This window comes from Urocampus carinirostris, chromosome 2 (genome assembly GCF_059441175.1).
Source record: "Urocampus carinirostris isolate Australia breed hairy pipefish chromosome 2, RoL_Ucar_1.0, whole genome shotgun sequence".
Taxonomy (NCBI): domain Eukaryota; kingdom Metazoa; phylum Chordata; class Actinopteri; order Syngnathiformes; family Syngnathidae; genus Urocampus; species Urocampus carinirostris.
Window position 1 is genome coordinate 38,672,669 of NC_142350.1, and position 19,413 is coordinate 38,692,081.

Genomic DNA, 19,413 nt, shown 5'->3' on the forward strand with positions numbered 1-19,413 from the left:
GTGAACGTTCCTTAGATTTATTGCACAAAAAAGAACACTTCTAATAGTCTAAAAAAGGCATACTAGCTCACTATACAGGTTGTCCCACAAATATAAGAATCCAACCTTCAACATCAGCTTCAAGGTTACTGCCATCCACAACTATCTGAGGGGAGGCCTTGACTTCTAAGTTTCTCCTCAGCCATGTTGTTTGCTCCAGAGAGGAACCTGCGATTGTGCCAATGGCCTCCACCACTTTTTGTGTCACATCCTAAATGCAACCCAAAATACAAAGAGGAAAAGTGTATTGAAAGTAAGGCAAATACACTAAATGAATTAAGAAATTTAATTCCAGTTGGACAGAAATCTACATGCAAGTTTAGTGTAGCTTGTATTTTTTCCCAAGTCAATATATTTTTTGGTAATGACGTATTTTGTTTACCCTTCCAAATTATTGGTCAACCTTAATTTGTAACTTGTTCTTTTTGAAAATTCAAAGTTAGTGTCTCAACAAACACACGAAACACAAACTAATCAAAAGACATAATGAAAAATGTAGGCAACCTGGAGCTCTCTCTGGTCCTTTTTATTTTCCAGATTAGGGTTCTTCAAAATAAATTCATTTAAAACACTGAAAAAAAAGAACAACATTAAGATCATATTTAATACAACAGTGAAGGGTATAATGGTCATCAACTTTGTTTTCAAGAAAAAACATTGTATTGTATAAATAAGATAAACTTAGGTACAGTAAAATAACCACTTTTTGGGGAAAATGTAACACTAAAAACAGGACTGTAAAAAGAGGCAACAAACCAGAGTATTAAGAACTGTCCTGGAGCAGGCAAGCTTAACTGCACGGACTCTTTCAGCAGAGCCAGAAAAGGGGGCCAGCTATCGACTAGAGTGGATACAGCAATCCTTTAAAAAAATTAGAAGGGCATTTACAGCTGATGGACCATGAAGTAAACATACTGATGATGATAAACAAAAAAACGAACTCACCTCTGGACATATGCATAGAAGAACTGCAACATGCAGACCTCCAAGGAGAGATGTTTCTAAAAAGGTTCAGTGCATGCATATGTATGATATACTTCAAACAAAATAGACATACAAGTACAGTACATCACACAGTCAGCAATGGAATAATTTAAATACTGGATCCTGTTATTTTCAGACACAAAGTTTAGTATCACAAACCTTATCCTTTGCAATGGCTGGTGGCTGCTTTAGGACCTCTTTGACTGTTTGCATGACAGTTTCAGTGCGCATGGCACTCACTGAGCGGACTAACTCAACCAGCAGCAACTGTTCTTCGCTTGGGACAGGGATCACCTAAAATTCACAATGAGCAAAGTAAAACCTCATTTAAATTCTTACAGGATAAATAGAGACCTTTAGGCTGTATTTATTTGAGGAATGCATATACAGACGCTCCCCTACTTACGACCATTCGACTTACAAAAAAACAGTAGATACGATCTTTTTTTTGGGATGTCGAAAAATATCCGGACATTACTGTAAGTTAGATTTTTTATTGTGTGCACCCTTTTCAGAATACAGGATATTACTGCAGTGCTTCTTTTCGCCGCGTGGTGCTATGAGAGGTCACCTAGCAACCTCCGCGAATAACATAGTACGTGTACTGTATCTAAAGCGTGCTAAGAACTTTGACATTTTTATTTTTAAATATCTTGTGCATCCATTTAATAAGGCTGGTTTAAAGTGTAAAGAAAAAGGGGGCAGTTTCTTTTGAAATGAAAGTAGAATAAGAAAGATTGATGCGGTTGAGAAAATGGTTGGATCGCTTATTTTCACCCACTTTCTACCTCAGACGGTGTGAACTGTTTGAAACCCATCTTCCACAAGCAATTTTAACTTCACTTTATGCATCTATATAGAGCATATTATTTTATTAAATGTTTATTTTTAGTACGAAACAATACTGGTTATTTATTTATAAAATATAGCACTGAAGCAACCTACGAACAAATTCAACTTACGAACGATCGTTTATAAGTAGGGCAGCGTCTGTACATACATTCCAGTAACAATTATTTTCTCTCAAATCCTAAAAACTACAAGCAAAAATAAGGATTTTGCTTGAAGGCTATTCCCAATTCAAATCTGGAGTTCCTTAAAAGAATTATATTTTATTTGTACGTATATGACATATTTAAACTACTAAACTGAAACATTTATGTTAAAAAAAAGGTGTGCATAAAATTATAAATGCGTTACTTTTATTTCACATCACCCACTTTATTTCTGACTGGAGTCTTTAGTTTCCTTTCGTTCCAAACATAGGCAATGGCTGCCATAAAGTGAGCCCCATGGTTCATGGAGATTGGGCCCAGCAGCTCCAGAATTTGCTGACGAATTTTCTGTGGATGAGAAGTGTTGAATTTCAAATTTGGGCAGTATTTGCTCTTCGTGAACTGTAATAACCACCAACATTGTCATAATTCATACCCACACAGGCGTGTGACTGCGCCAATACATAAACAAAAGAAGCAAATGTACATTTGGTGGTAACTGCAAGGTTCTGATGCATTCTAACATGGAGAGACAACAATATGAAATACAGTGTGCCTCAATTTTTCAACACCTCTAATTTTTTAGAGGTTTTACTAAGAATGGGCACTCATATTAACTGCTGTAAGTCACAATAGTTATTGTACTTTGGTTGACTACCTTAGTGGAACCCAAATTGATGTTGGAGGTAGAAGCAGCAGAGGCGGCGGCTGGCTTCTCGGACCTGTCTGCAATTTGAAGGACACTCCATAGCAGCGTGACAGAGGACATGATGGTGTGGAGAATAGACAGGATGCCTGAACGAGCCTCAGTCAGATACTTCTGGTCAACACTCACATGTAACTGGCAAGTGATAGGGATAAATCAACAATTGTGTAAATACACATTGAAAATGCAATTAACGATTATAGTCATTTGCTAACTTAAATGGACATAGAAAATAAAGAACTTTGTTGAGCAATATTACTTGCTAAGAAGGTTGTTATAGATTAGAGTGCTTTCATTGTGGTCTAGAGGACCCTTACCTGGTGGTACTGGGATGTAGGATCAAGCAAGCAGTAGTGGATGATTGCAGTGATCCCTTCTAGTACTGTCAGTAACAGGTCAGGAGGTATGCACAGAGCAGTCCATTGGGGTCTACAAAAAAAGATTATGTGTACATGGGAGCCACTTTAGTTAACAAGCAATACCTGTATATGGGTACTTAACCTAATACTGTGGTCTCATGTTCATTCCAAGGCCTAAAGTGCCATCTGCTGTTCAAAACCTGACTAACATGAGAAAATGCTGTTTGTTGCCTGCAATGTGTTAAATTACAAATAATGGTGTTTAAAACATGTTTCCCTGTACTACCTCACAACCAGTTAACTTGTATATAAAAAGACAAATCGTTACCTAAAATATGCGTCAGCATGTTTGGCAGGAGCTGTATCACTGAGTTGCTGTATGTTCGTATACTTCACATTTTTTTTAACTTCTCATTCAGATTTTGGAGAAAAAAATCTCATGGTCTTCAACATTAATAAGTTTTAATTTCATTTGCCTAAAACAGTACTTTTGGTGATATTTACATCTCAAAGGATATCCATTTGTTGAAACACTTTTTACATTACAGTTGTTATGTTTGCCTGTTTGTGTCTGTTATGCTAGTCTGGGTTAGATTTGTGATTTAAATAATGCATGCATCAGGTCGTGTTATCAGTGTTTTAATTCTTAATACCTGGTCTCGGTAATCCCTGTCTCAAAGCGGTACTGTTGAAGAAGATTGTCCAAGTTCTTGCACAGCTGCAGTGTAACTGATGCAACAACCCTCCTCAAAATCCTCTTCATGTATGGCAGTGTGGCGGTGATGAGTCCAATCCACTGAGGGTGCATTTTACAAGCATGATGTTGATGCAGCGCCCGGATCACAGCGCACAGAAACATGCCTTGTGCTGTAATCGGCTGTCCATGAAGGTACTGCAGTGATGTCATTGGCTGCTGAGGGTTGACATGCTCAACTTCTCCACCTAACATCTCAAATCCAGTTCCTGTGTTACAGCCTGCTCCTACACCGCCCACCGTCGCTGCAGGTTCTCCTCCTTCTTCGATTGGCACCAGAACTCTATGCTCAAGTACAATAAGGCTTTGAAGCAGTCTTAGTAACTGGGATTGGACAGCACTAAAACTGTCCATCTGGTCTTCTGACAAGTTGATAACACTGTCTTCTGACAGACCTTCTTCTACTGCTGACATATTTACACCTGCCACCCGTTGGTCATGCCATTTCTGAGCGCTGAATATGGAGGAGAGCAAGCAATGGAGTACAACCTTCTGAACTTTACACTTGGACAGTACATCATAGATGAAACTAGCAAATCCCTTAGCAGAGCCTCCTGTCACTTTGGCAAGCTCACTAAAAAGCAGAGTTAATACTTCTATACTGGTTAGCTGCATGGCCCGGTTCCCAGCCAAGTCTTGAGGGCCTGCTGTCACATGGGCGGAGTAATAGCTTCTTAAAAAGTATAAACATAGTGATATGATTATTTCCAAATACATGGCACTGCGAAATGAGTGGGAGTGAGAGTCTTGAGCAATGGGGCAGTAAAAGTCTTTGCCCATGACGGAGACTCTATGACGAGCGAGGAGGTTTTGGAGCAAAGACAGCTGGGGAGTGTAAGTGTTGTTGATGCTGGTAGTGGAGATAGCACTGACAAACCCTGAAGGAGCGGACCTTAGCATGGCTGCAATTGCAGAGAGTGCATGCAGGGCCCTGGAGGAGTCGTATAACTGGAGATACAGAAGAACATGCTGGTATAGAGGATGGATGTTGAAACGTGCTCTGGCGGAAGATGGATGATGTTCGGTAATACTAACACCTCCTACATTTCCACCTGAACATCCAGTGGGTGAGCCAGTGTCACTTTCAATTTCTGATACCTCGCCTTCCCCACAGCTATACCAGTTTTCTAAATCTAAGCTATCCCCAAAGAATATACTCGGTGTTTGTGTTTTTTCAGCCTGGATTGCTGCCTTCCTCAGTCTCTCCTCTTCTTTCCGTTTGGATTTTTTTGTTTTAGGCTTTGCTCCGGAGGATTTGTCTGACAGTTTCTCCATAATTTTGCCTTTGAGGCTGAGCTGAGTGCTGCTATGGCTTCGTTTGCGTGCTTGGGTGTTGTCCACCTGCAAATTCTGTTCTGAAACGTTTGGGTCTGAGTTGTCAGGTAACGTGACGATGGAAGGTGAGGAACTGTGACGGATGATTCCCTCTCTATGCTGCTCTTCCACAGCAATATCAGTTGAAGGGACACCAAGAAATTCCAGTGTTCCTTCAGCCAACATCTCTGGCAGTGTGTGGTGGTTTGTGCTGTAAGGAGGCCCTGACTCAGGATGGATACCAGCAGAAACTTCTGAGGAACTGCTTTCAGAGTCTGAATGAGGCCAATCATCAGACTGTATTGGAACATCACCAGACTCGTCATCTATCGAAGCCAGAACATTTTCTATAAGGTCATTTACAACTGCGAAAACAGCCTCCTCTAATGACTCTTCGGACATATCTGAAGACGCAGGCTGGTGGTCCGAACTTATTGATGTGCTGTTTACAGCCTCTTGCTCATCAAAACTTTGGTTTTCTACTGGAGAGGACTGAGAACCAGATGATTCAGAATGGACTTCCTCCTGCCGATCCACTGGCTGAAATCCTCCAATGAGTTGCAAATTCTCACTGCTCAGACTCAGTATAGATAAACTGTCACTAAGAGGGTTAACAGTAAGACAAAACGGCTCCATATCACCAACATCAAGACCTGGGAAATCTCTGTGTGCCATCCTGTCCACTTGCATGTGACTGAGGTCTGACGATAGGGAAAAAAAAATACAGAGTAAATAATTATAGTAAAAGCAGACTGGAAACCAAAGAAATGGTTAATACATTTTTACTGAGAATTATGATAACTTTGCCACTATATTGTCACTGCGGTGTTGCAATATTAAAAGCGGCGCAACTGTTAAAGAGGGCAGGTTTTTATCAATGTGTATAGTAACAGCTCCTCTTAGAGGTTACTTAATTAGAGCAGTTAAATACAGGCCATTTAAGATTACTCCAATAATCTGCATTTAAAAGGGAATATTTAGGTTCCTTTACAAATTGACTTGATGGACAATTTGAATATGCACAGGTAAGTAAGTGCCTGGTACTTTTAGTTGTTGAATGTTGTTTATGTATTTACACAACTGTTACTCTTACTTAACTTACCGTTGCCTGTAAAATGTAGACAATGTGAAACAATGACTTCAGCTATTCACCATTTTATGGACAAACCATTAAAAAAAATGACACATGAAGCGTTATTCTTTTTCTATTTTCATTGCTGCTATGTACAAAAGCAACGACCTTTTACCCCTAAATATTCAGTTGGTATTCATATAATTATCACAGCTTTATTGTGTTAATATCGTGTCACATCGATTATCTTGTCGACTAATAGTACACCAAGCATATCGAATACCTACAAGACTAAAACAATGCTACTCACTTTCACTTTCCATTGGCTCTGATGGCTGATGTTCAGGCATAGTAGGACAGACATGACACCAGTGGCGATGAGCTTGTACTTTTTGAATAGAAACTCTATGGGTCTTTGGATGCAGTAGTAGTAGGAGGAGGGGCTCTAGTACCCGAGCGATGTCATGTCGCTGAAGGACCTGGTTAAGCCATGCCCGACCAACTGAACTCGTGCAAGGATCCCAATAACTAAGGCTGTCTAGCATGATAAAGAGAGATCTGGAATAAAAGATGGGAGAAATGTTTAAAAATACAACAAATACAAGGACCACTGCAATACAAGGACCAATTGTATTTTAACAAACCTGTCAAATGTGCGATTAAAAGGAGAAGACTTGGTCATGTTTAAATCTCGAGTCAAATGCCACAGCACGGAAAACTTTACATGTGCTTCTAGTCGAATTCTCTGAAAGAAACTTCACTTCAGCAAAGATTTATAGAGGCCATATTTGGCTGCTAGTGATTTTCACTGCACTGACCTTGTCACGGTGCATGAGCTGCTGACTGATCACATCCTCACATATGCTGGAAGAAGGTACCAAGTTGTGGAGCTGATAGAAGAGCTCCACACTCCGTTGATGGTGCTGAGGAGTTCCTTCACCCAATTGATCCCACAATATCAGAGCCACATTCTAAGTACAAGCAGATAAAAAGTTAGAAAAGTTACGAGGGAATGCAGATGGTTTTTCTGATATTACTTCTACCTTGAAGAAGTCTGTCTTGTTTGCTATGTATTTCAAAATTCCCTGAGTGAGAGGTGGCCTGATGATTACGGCCACGCGGCCTTGGCTGGGACTCATAGTCTGGGCAGACTCAGAGCTGCCGCTGGATGCCACACTTTCAGCTGTTACCATGGCTACCGACTGGCAGAGTCCCACAAGGTCCATTAGTAAAGAAATGGCCACACCTTGAAGACTGAAGCTGCCTGCCAAGCAGGTTGCATCCATCAATGCCTGTAGCCACTCTGGCAGAAACCCCAGTTCGCTGTCTGCACCTAGAAAGAAGCATTGTTATATCATACTGTATGACACATTAAAGTGTTCACAGATCATATTGTCACTTGGTGTATATACTTAGCAAAGAGCTTTGGTGCAATGTGGGATATCTGTTTTATTTTTAGCCATTTAGATAACTTTACTGCATGTTTTTCCGAAGAGGACGTTGCTCTTCCTAATTGTGTTTATATTTTGATTACATCCAGTCTTCATTTTTGCAAGAGATTTCCAACACTATTAATTAAATGTTTTATAGAAGCTGTGATCAAACCTTCTTACAAACGTGCATTATGAAAACTTACCACACTCGAGCTCTTGTGTAGGTGACGCCTTAAGGTTTCCCTCTGCAATGTACACTGGAAAACTAGAGCACTCCAAAAATAGCTGGCAAGCAGCGGTAAAAGCACTAACACACTCTTTTTGCACCATCACAGAATTTAAGCCTGAATCACTCTGGTCTACATGTCCACAATGTGTGTTGCTCTCTAATACAATACTTTTTGACTGCACCAGCAGGCCTCTGTCCTGGTCATCTTTGTCCACTACTTTGGAAGTTATATGCAAGGTAATAAGGCGAGAAAGAAATTGCTGGAAGTGTTCCAAGCAGCACTGCATGACTGGTTTGTCCACAGATTTAGGTTGGGATGGGGCCGAGAAACGAATGCCTGGTTTATGCATTGGGAGAGTGTGAGGTGGTTGTTCCGTACTAGGTCCGTTTTCATTGTACTGGATAAAATCTGTAAAGGAGCTTTCAGATGAACAATTGAGGTGATTTTCTATCTCTCTGCACATTTCTCCACTTGCTAGTGTTTCCATAGTTACAGGAAGAGGCTGCTGAAAGACAAAAAAGACAATGAACAAATTGAAAATCCATTGAACCTGTAGCATGAATTTTTTACAATTAAATACTCAGGCCACCAACTGGAAAGATAGTTACAAAATATTAAGGCAGTAAGTTAAAGGTAACCTTTTTTCAAACTGACCTACATTCTTTCCCTATGTTATTGGTGAAAAAAACACATACAGACCATCTGCACCTGTCTGTCTGGCAAGAGGGTCTCATATTACCAAGCACAGAAGAAAAAGTGCAACTAGTTGTAAGAATTCTGCTTTTCTTTTTAGTAATCCGGTGTGCATCCAAGTGCCGTGGGATTCATCTTGATCAAGGCGGTAGGCACATTTTGGAGCCTGGACTCAGGTGGCATGTAAGGTAATAGCAGCACATCATTCATATGCACCTAAGGTTGGGGGAAGGGGTCGGTTCAAATAATTTTTTGGGGATGTAGGTGGCACGTTTTCCACTCTGTTGGAGATGGCTAAAAGGTGTTTATTTCATTCTTCTTCACTTGCAAAGAGTGTGCAGGGGACCTGGGCTCAGCTGTTGCTTGAATATCATTTTTCTACTCTTACGAGCACAGCTCAGTCCAGGTAGTCCTGGATCTGAACGTAGGACAAATTGAATCCTCACATCATGCAACAGTGAGCTTGCACTCACTTTAAGAACCAAAATGCCAATTAGAGACCTGAAGGACCAGAACAGCCGGCAATTAGTTGGTCCCCATGGGACAGCTATTGCAATTTGAATCGCCGACATTTGTTGTTTGTTCTCAAGTTAGCTGAAATCTCTATTTTCCCATTTTTACAAGGCTGTTGTCTAAGTTTAAAGGCACACAACCACACACATTCCAGATAATGGGGATGAACCTGGATGGATAGTTTGAACTGTAAATTCTACACACACAGAACAGCCATGACAAGTGTTTGACAAAATATTGAACATATTCATGAATAATCTTTATTTTGATCAGGCTTACATGGTTGGATTTGTACATTTTTTGTTACCGTTTTGTTTGAAGGAGCTGTGCGGAATTTAGAAGTTATTTGCCTCCATCTCCAGGCTTGTGTCATTATTGCAGCCTCAACAGCTCGTTCATGACGCCAATGCAAGTATGTGCATTTCTAAGACAGTCGAATAAACTTGGAAAAGTTTGGCATTTGGACTCTAATTAAAGCCTTTCACAATGTTTATGCTCGCTACACTAACAAATACAAACCCCAAAAAAATCCCCTGCGAAAACAAGCATGGCGTTACTACCTAGCACTCCTTCCCCCACGCTAATGAGTTGACCCTCAACAGCTTTGGTATTTACGATAAAAGCAGATATGCGCAGCAGAAGATGACATGTAAGTTATTTAAACTCAGTAAAGAATTGTTAACACATACTCTAAATAGAGAAAATATTCTACTTTTAACTTTTTAACGACACCTTAAACAACAAACCCTAACCCATCAACATTGATTGTGTATGAAAAGATTGATTCAATAGGAAACTGCAGGTTTACAACCAAATAACTAAGTTTGTTGATGACAGTAAATCAAGTGTCAATGTGATTCCACAACTCACCTTCTCATCACTTTGTTTCTCTTTTGTGCAACCTGAAGAATTTCCACAAGAGGTAGAAATGCCTTGCACCTGGGGACTTGTGGGCAAAGCCAAAGGGGAAACTAATGGTGGTTGTACTTTGCTCAGGATCTTAGAGCAAAGACGCAGGCAGTGAGTGAGCTCTCCAAGACCCAAGGTCGGCAGGTGAAAGGTTAGTGCTGCCACCATGCGTAGCAATAGCTGAGGAAGATGCTCTGTCTGGATCTCGATGTATGTTTCCTACAATATGGGTAATTATAAATTTCAAAATTGTGTCTTTGTTGAATATCATACACAGCATGCCACAATGTTAGCTGCCTGTCTTCTGTCAGAGAATATACAACACACTGACATTGATCTGTAAACAATGTAATAATAAACATTTTTACATCACAAAATGTGATGTGTACAACTCCAAAAGGACAAAAACATAAGATTTTTGAGTCATTATGGTTAAACAATGAAAAAATAATTATAGTAAATGTTTCCACCATATGAATGATTTCATGTTGGTTTAACTTGTATACACATTCTAACTGAAAAACATATTATGCTATAACCCATACCAATCAGTGTGACACGGCGCACAAAGGGCAACAGAAAACCATCTCACTTTATTTAAATAGTGACAACAAATTGATGACAACTTTGCAAAAAGCATTCATTCAATGACATTACCGCTGTCAAGAAAAAATACACACCGTTGTTAAACTGGTCAGTTCTGCAAAAATAGCAAAACGAAAAGGCATGACTCAAAATCTACATGTTAACCTTTAATGTGAATAGTTGACAATGTAGGAACTAATTCAGTTTCACTTTTTGTGGAAAGTAACATGCTGCGTAAACACCATTTTCATCCTCTACTAAATTAAGATCTTGCGGAATTATTTACAATCTACCTGTGATGTCGTAAACAGGCCGTTATTTTGAAGCTATTTAGTTGTCTTTGGCATGCCCTTGTGGAGTTTTTGCATATTTTCATTACAAGTAATGTGCAAATTACGACCTGCTCGACTTGCGTCCACCCATACTTCAAACCAAAACGAAAAGATGCTCATTTTTTCAGCAAATGCTATTTTTTTCCAGCAGGTCTTTGTTGTGTTGTTTTTTAATTTAAAAAAATCGCAGCACGTAGAAGTTCAGCAATTTTGGCAGCGAGTCAGTACAGCAATCTACCACAAATCTCATCACTGTGCCTATATACCGTCTGAGCAGCTGGCAGGAACCTATCCGGGTTGCAAGTTCAAATGTTTCCTGTATTTATTCTACACATACAGCCCTATATATATATATATATATATATATATATATAAATATATATATATATATATATATATATGGAGCTGCTACTGATTATGTTGGTTATTCATATAATAGCTTACTTTCCATTTCCATTTGATTTAAAACAGTTCATGTTAAATCTACCTACTTTGACCTTTGGAATGAAAACATTCAACTGGAGCTGAGAAGCCTAATTTTTACAAAATTTTTAATCGGCCGTGTGCTTTGAGATTTTTTTAATAATGAAAAACATGTGCTTTAGCCCAAAAAAGAAACACGGCTACTTCGACAACTGTGTAGTTTCAAGGTACATTTGCTTCTTCTGTACCTGATTACTTTCTATCACAGGAACCTTGAATATTATAGAATATAGTGTATATTAAGTGTATATTAAGAAGCAAAATGCTACAAAATTAGGATAAATGGACAAAGAAACAATGAAATAAATATTAGAAAAACATAACCATAGCTGGTGTCCATATTTCTTTTAAAATATGTAAGCAGAACAATGGTATAAATCTGCATGCAATCAAAGCCCAGACACACTAGGCAAAGATTTCATTGTCACAAGATCCACACCAAAGAGCTTTAATGAATGAGATATGTATGTTGCTGTCTCTTTTCTGAATTTGCCGGTTAAAAGTACAGAAGCCAATAAATTATTAGGGACTCATCGTTCAAATCTAGTCAGAAATGCAGATTTATAGATAATGGTGGGATCTTGTAGGAATGGTATCATAGCCTAAGTGAAGCAGGATGAGGTGAAAAAGCAGGAAAGAACAGTACTTTACCTGGCAGATTACCCTCATGCTTCTAGTAGGCTTCAGGGAGAAAGAGCAAATAGTTTGAACAGACAGGAGCAAGCAGAGCATAGGCCACAGCAAACTAATCATGTCCAACTCTTGCCATACCCATTAACAACCAAGCACACACTCACTCACTCAAACAAACACATACACAAACTTGAAACAGGGTAATAAGATTGATTTCCAAACCTCTTGGATTGGAAATAGAGAATTAACAGAAGCAGATTTCCAAACTGTCAATCAGTTCACAAATCAGCCAAATACAATTTTAGGTAAGGAATTGATACACAAGTATTTTTGTACTTGTGTGGGGCATTACAAACATACAAAGCAACAGCAGAGACATGGTCAAAGTAGGGTAACTTCCCAAGACCAGAAGGGATTTGTTGAGTGGGGGGAATTAAAGAAAACAGTTAAGAGTAAAGGGTGCGAATCAGGCAAATATGGTAGGAGGGATGACAACTAATATACTGTATTAATAGCCCTAGCAGGACCATAAAATAAGACATTATTGAAGCATGAGAAAGAGCGAGATAACAGTATTAAACAAGGTAAATGCAAACTCAATAACACATTGTCTGTATGAAACTAATGAATAACAATAAATTTAAAAAACTAAACAAAAGTGTAGAGCTAAAACAAAGATGTTCCTAAATTGAGAAGGTATCAGACAAAATAATAATTTGTGGCTAACTTTACTGCACAATGGTAGATATTTCAAGAAATAAGTGAGGAAAGTGACGGACTATGTATTTGAAGGGCAGAAGAGAGAACAAAAGCAAAAACTCACCAAGGAGACAATGTCCAGTAGGAAATCAACTAGCTGACAGAACTCAATCAGGGAGAGTTCTGGGGTACCAAAGCTCCCACCATGCCTTGGAATACGGTTTTGCACATTAAGTGTCATCCTGCAAAAAAGTAATACATTGATGCGTTTGAACGGCAAAGTGGAACAACAATGCTGAGTTAAAAATTACCGATGTATTTTACTGGTATTGCCATCAAGGAAGTTTGCTTTGTCTGTGAGTACTTGTAATAATTGTTATTACATTGACCTTTTGCAAAATCATATACACACGTGTGTGTTGCCAGAGGCAGGCATCCTCTCTCTTATTCTTTAATTATATCTTAAAAAAAGTGGAAACCAAGTGATCACTAGATGTGTAACCACTTAAATTGAATGACTGATTAGTTTAGTTCAGCTTGAAAATAATGACAAACTGAGAACGACAAAAGGGTGCCCTTTGCCCAAGCAGCTAAGGAATCACGGACGTAATTAATCGAAGATTACCAAACCCAGTTCCATGATCAGATTAAAAAAATATATCATTATTAATGTTAAGTGAAACTACTCTTGTATAGTGAGAAAAAGGAATTATTCACAGGACATTAGTTAATTCTTGGACAAAATAACTATTTTCATCTAACTGTTTGAAACCTTAAAACAAAGCCGTCCAATATTTTTCCTCAAGGAACACGTACAGAGCACTTTGATTCGTTTTTAAAACTATTTAATTTCAAAACCCACCAAAATCAGTATTTTTATGGTTGTGTTTTTTTAAAGGGAAACTCAAATATATTTGTATAAGGTTAGTTCAAAACATAAAAATACAAATTTGATGAAAATTGAGTGTCATTTTCAGTTGAAGCTGTTGGCTGCTGGAAACTGGTAAACAGCCAGCTATTACCCCAGTGCGGTAGCATAGTCACCTTTACCTAAACATAACAAAAATAATTCAAGACAAAAAAAACCTTCATGATAACAAATACTAACCTGCAGCACTCCTCAAACCAGCGAGCAATATAGTCCCACATGTAGAAAGGCTCGAAAGAGTTAAATAGGAGATTAGCTGTTTTAATCAGTTCTGCTGTCTTCTTATTCTCCCGAAGTTTGCTAAAAACAAGCAAACAAAACAAAACAGGGGACCATCATAGTATCAAATCAAAACTTAATAGCTAAAGTCTAAAAAGGAAATAGTTGACTGAACTTACTTGCTAAGGTGTGTGTGGTCCTTGCTGAAGGAACACTGGTTTTGGAGGTCCAACTCAGTGTTGCATTGTGTGTGTAGTGTCCGAAACACTTCGGTAAGAACATCCTCCAAAATAGCTGGACCTAAATAGATGCAAAAGAGCTGCTGTAAAACACATAATGTACAGTATTTGCTGCACTAACTGCCCGGTTGTTATTGACTTGTTGTTACCGAGCTCTGGTTTGTCAAGCAGACTGATGAGGATACGAAATGGCTTGAGGTCATGCATGAGAATGCTTTCCTCTTCGCCACCACGCGCTTTGCCCTGCAATATCCCAACCATTGCCTAGAAACACAGACAATGCAACAGAATTTTTTTTTAATGACAACAGATGGAATAGGACTTTATGCATTTAAATATGAGAAAAAAATCATTGTCTAATTATTCCCCCCCACGTTCTTTTTTTTGTTCCATGTATTCACGCTCCGTCTACCACATAATTAGCTAAAGCTTGAAAAAAAGTGTCCCTTGAGTACCTAACACACTCCCCAAGGATGGAGTTCCAATAAGTACCTCTGAACAGATGGCACAACATGACAAAAACAAAAATAGTTTCTACAACTAGAATTGCCTTCTGGTTTCTCTGTGGTCTGTGTTCTAACCCCTGGAGTGCTGCAGTGAGCGCACATGGCGGAACCAAGTTAAAAGACTGTTAGTGCCTTCAAAGAAATTGCTAATGCAAAAGGAGCAAGAGGAAGCATGAAAGAAAAAAAAACTACAAAAGGATCTGTAGTCCAAGGAAATATGTAAAAAAAGACAAAAATAACAAAACACCCAGATTATAAAGTCACTCTTACATGTGGCCATAACCTCTGAAAATGAGATTTGTTTTTATTTAAACTCTTGCAAAAGCCTCACTTGAATAAGCATGTCTTTTGAGAAACTGTTGAAATAGTGGCTTGCATGGTCCTCTGGGTTACTCTGACGAGTGGTTCGGGGCCCTGTTTTCACCCCATTGTTGTCGTAACCTACACAGTAAGAAAACAGACACACAAAAAACAACCATCGATGAATTCATGTAGTTTTCAGATAGTAAATGAGGAACATTAAGCTATTTGGCCCTATTCAATGAATTCAGAAAGAAACCACTAAATGAATTAAAAGGACTTTCACTATGAACGATAAGCATTCAATATATCTAATCTAGCTGCAATTTGTGAAAGGTATTAAAGGTGGTCACTCTATTGCAAAACTAAATTAATTGAGGGCTTACATTTTATATTCAGTATCGTAGCTGAAGCAGAATAAGAAAACATTTTCCAAATGTGATCACAATGTCAATTACACACAATTAAAAATAACTGTACTTTAATGTGTCCTAGTGGTGCACGACAAACAAAACACTGACCCAAGAAGCCAAAAGCCACATTACACAGTACACCTTGTATTCTGATGTGTGCTATTCAAATCAATTGCCACCAAAATCCATTACCCATGTGTAAGATCAGCCAAATGTAATAATAATCGATAATTCATTAATTTATTCATTTTGGGGAAGGGGAATGTATACTGAAGGGTTGCTTTATCTATGATTCAAGGCTAGAAAAGTGAGCTGTGGGTATTTGGGTTTTTGAAACTGACATTCATCGACACATGCTGCTCACATACATCCTCATGGAAATTGGTGGGCAATAGATAAATGCACTTAAAGCTTGTGCACACAGATCTTTGCAGAAAATGTGCACAATTGGCAGATAATATTGCTATAAATTTTCTTCTTTTACTTTAACATAATTTTCATGTCAAATAAAAAAAATAGCATTTATCTGGCATGGCAGAAAATGTATAAAAAATATTAAAATACCAAGTTCACTGCCATATTGGGAGATTTTAGTCAAAATAAGAATGTTTTTTTTATTATATATACATACATAAATATATATATATATATATATATATATACATATATACGTGGACGTGGGAAGCAAGTCGCTCTGGTACTCGGATTTTTTAATGTCTGGCGCTACATATATACACATACATAAATATATATGTATATTTATGGGCCCCGCGACCCTACTGAGGATAAGCGGTGCAGCTGATTATGATAAATATATATATATATATATATATATATAATTTATATATACATACACACACAGATACTTGAATCAGAAAGAATGTTAAAAATATAGAAAGCAGTTACACACAGTAAGGGAAATTATAAAATAGAAAATATATGAAAAGGTTATTGATATTTTGTGTTAAAGTTACTTCTCATTTAACTTGTTGGGGATTTTTTGGGGGTTAAAATTGCTTATTTTTCAATTGTCATTATGTATATTAATACATTTAATATAGGACGTGTTACAACTCCCTTGTCTCATGGCAGAAGGTGATAGTTAAACCAAGGATTCTGATTTGGTGCACCTTCCAGCCGCAAACAAGAGAATTAGTGATAGTATTAGCAAGTTACCAGCAAGTCAAGCAATCCAGTATGTTTTTATTGTTTGCTTCATAATGGAGGATTACCAATGTTTTGCTATTTATGTATTCAAAAGGAGTAGCTCATAGACTGAATTCATGAGACAATACAAATGTTTTTTGTGTGCTACTGTTTATCAAAGGCTTTCTTGCTCTGCCAATTAAATGCGGAATAATTTATTTGCAAATCACTGTGCCTTACCAGGCACAAAAATCACGACACGTCACTGATTGTGTAAAGAGCAAAATAAGTAAAACTGAGCTACGTTATCTGCCAATGGCGCAAAAGTTTAGTATATTTATAGCAGAGCTCAAACAATCAAGCAAATGTTAAAATGAAATATGAAACTCCACAAGGACATGCCAAAGAAATATGATTTTTGTTTAAAAATACTTTTCTTTACAGGATTTATATTTTATGTGGTTCAAGTTGAATAAGAATGGAAGAATCTGAATTAAAATATTAGTGTCCGTTCTCATGTAGTGGAAAAAAAAAAAACTATTTCCGCAATCTTTGTGGGTTGCATTTTGTCTTGCTAAAATATAGTGATGTTGGTTATCAGCAAAGAAGCAAAGTGTTAGAAATACAAAATATGTAAATGAGCTTTTGGGAAAAAAAATTGTTCTAAAACTTATAATTTCCAGACTTGTGTACTTCATGATTGCTTCAGATGAAAAGGTGTTGGAATTCTATTGTTACCCATGGAGAAAGTGTGTTAAATAGAAACTGATCAGTTATTGATACACCTGTAGCACTGACACTTACCAGCATGTTGAAATCCAAGATGAGATGCAAAAAAAAAAAAAAAAAAACGCAAGATTATGGTGTGAGTAATAAAAAAGTTGGCTTACATCTATATCATGAACATGTAAATTGGACGTTGCTCACATATTAAAGATAATCATAATGTATGCAAGCGTAAACCAGTTGTTAAACAAGAGTAAGTGACTGTGTGTATTTCGCACCCAATAACCATGCGTAGAGTCTGCGATTCAGGGACATGTCTCTTCTCAAAACCACATGCAAAGCAGCTGACAGGATCCGAATCATGTCTGGGCGAGTAGCCTGAGGACAGCATATGTAGATCAAAACATAATATTGTACAAAAAAGAAACCCCTAAACCGCAAATCTCAGGAATAAGTTTTACTCATTCATGGAAAGCTGAGTAACAGTAAATAAAATAAAAATAAATAAAAAAAAATTAAAAATCTAAAACGTGTTATCATAAATAATTTTTGGTTATTTGGGATTTTTCAAAACCAATTTGGTGAAATTGTCCATCTAAATATCTAAACATGAAACAACATATTTCATAATGCATATGAATCAGTGTTCATTTCACCTCTGAAAAGCGATGGGTCCCGGGGACTCGCATGCTCAAAAATATATGGGTCCCAACAGAGATCTATGGGTCTCCAAAATTAAGTGTTATCGAGGTTTAAATTGTAAATCGGCGACAAATATATAAATAAATATATAAATCTTTATATTCATTTAGTTTTAATCATCACACTTAACTGGTAATACAAAGCAGTTATCACTTCAGATTTTTCAGTTCACCAAAATATTGTACATTATACAAAATAATATTGCTGAAATATTAGTCTATATATTTATGCAGTTTTAATCACTTCAGATATTTCAGTTCATATATTCTGCTTGGTTTGCCGTCTCCGTTATCATCCTTCTCATAGCGTAACCAGGAATATAATCGAGTCCATTTTGGCAGAAAAGTCCTTTTCTTGCTAGGAGTATTCTTTTGTTTATCTTTCATCGAATCGTTTGCTTCAAAACACGTGTTTTCCTTGCCTTCGCGGTCTTCTGAAGAATTTCTCCGCCGTTTTTTCGTGCCGGAATTATTGCCGTTGTTACCACTTTCTGTATTATGTTTCGACTTATTACCAACACTGAAGAAATTACCAATTTTTTGTTGATTTGCACCTAATACCAATTGTTTTTACGGAGGCATACTTCTTTCACTTGACAACCACCAAAACAATGACGTCATCTCGGAGCAACAAGATCTTGTTTGCCGAGATCGGCGTGAGACCAAAACAATGGCGGATCTGCCTGACGAAAAGTTTGGAGTGCAGTAAAACTTAAAAAAAAAAAAAGTAATCGGGTAATAATGACAATATATTGTCAAAAAAAGTTGCGTCCCGGGGACGCACGTTGATTTGACACAATGCGTCCCCAGCAAAAATTATGGGTCTAGGACGCAGGGACGCGGGCAAACGAGAACACTGATGAATGTATATATGAATTTGAGATTTTTTTATTGGATTAAGTCCCTGCAGATAATTAAAATCAAAAATTGGGTGTCAAAAAAGTGTGGTTTGGACAGCCCTAGTGAATACTCAAGACAAAAAAAGGTAGAGAGGCGCAGTACTGATTTTTCAGTAGGGTTCTGCAACATTTAAAAATTTTGCATGCTAAATTTTTGTGGTACATTCACTTAAACGTTTTTTTCTAAAATCGAAGGTGAATTTCGGGATTGTAATCGTAAAAAATGTTGTAATCAGAAAGTCCTTTTTTATAAGTCATTTTCATATTCAAACAATAAAGGAAATATCAAAAAATGTCTGGAGCCCAAATTTATCATTTTTATGGGCAAAACTATCAGTAAATAAAAAGATTGGATCACATATCTTTTCACACACAACAGATACAATGGGAATAATACACATAGGAAGATAGACCATCCAATATTTTTAGGTAGCACACTATATAAGAAAATCTGTTGTGAATTTATGGTATGTGAAACCACTGCAGTTGTACAGGCATCAAATTTGACATCTATATCCAACATCAACGTTAAAACATTCCTGCCCACCATTATTCAACTTGTACAAAGACATTTGTATGCAGATGGAATCGACAGCTGTTCTC

The 19,413-nt window shown here is 37.6% G+C and overlaps 1 protein-coding gene across 4 annotated transcripts in view; it reads right to left on the reverse strand.

Moving 5' to 3' along the window:
• dop1a (DOP1 leucine zipper like protein A) overlaps positions 1 to 19,413 on the reverse strand; it is a 38,571-nt gene that overhangs the window by 10,312 nt on the left and 8,846 nt on the right. The window contains exons 7-28 of one of the 4 annotated variants that reach the window (XM_088326475.1): positions 17,489 to 17,588; positions 14,957 to 15,039; positions 14,269 to 14,383; positions 14,060 to 14,180; positions 13,842 to 13,961; positions 12,858 to 12,975; positions 12,053 to 12,082; positions 9,963 to 10,220; positions 7,860 to 8,391; positions 7,267 to 7,556; positions 7,042 to 7,194; positions 6,868 to 6,968; positions 6,534 to 6,781; positions 3,737 to 5,852; positions 3,042 to 3,153; positions 2,677 to 2,859; positions 2,244 to 2,366; positions 1,183 to 1,317; positions 985 to 1,040; positions 796 to 900; positions 544 to 610; positions 106 to 250 (exon numbers count right to left, since the gene is read on the reverse strand). In XM_088326475.1, the coding sequence (XP_088182601.1) occupies positions 106 to 250; positions 544 to 610; positions 796 to 900; positions 985 to 1,040; positions 1,183 to 1,317; positions 2,244 to 2,366; positions 2,677 to 2,859; positions 3,042 to 3,153; positions 3,737 to 5,852; positions 6,534 to 6,781; positions 6,868 to 6,968; positions 7,042 to 7,194; positions 7,267 to 7,556; positions 7,860 to 8,391; positions 9,963 to 10,220; positions 12,053 to 12,082; positions 12,858 to 12,975; positions 13,842 to 13,961; positions 14,060 to 14,180; positions 14,269 to 14,383; positions 14,957 to 15,039; positions 17,489 to 17,588 (5,311 nt within the window). Of the gene's footprint in view, positions 1 to 105; positions 251 to 543; positions 611 to 795; positions 901 to 984; positions 1,041 to 1,182; positions 1,318 to 2,243; positions 2,367 to 2,676; positions 2,860 to 3,041; positions 3,154 to 3,736; positions 5,853 to 6,533; positions 6,782 to 6,867; positions 6,969 to 7,041; positions 7,195 to 7,266; positions 7,557 to 7,859; positions 8,392 to 9,962; positions 10,221 to 12,052; positions 12,083 to 12,857; positions 12,976 to 13,841; positions 13,962 to 14,059; positions 14,181 to 14,268; positions 14,384 to 14,956; positions 15,067 to 17,488; positions 17,589 to 19,413 lie in introns of all 4 variants that reach the window. The other 3 variants (XM_088326474.1, XM_088326473.1, XM_088326476.1) reach the window with 3 other exon arrangements.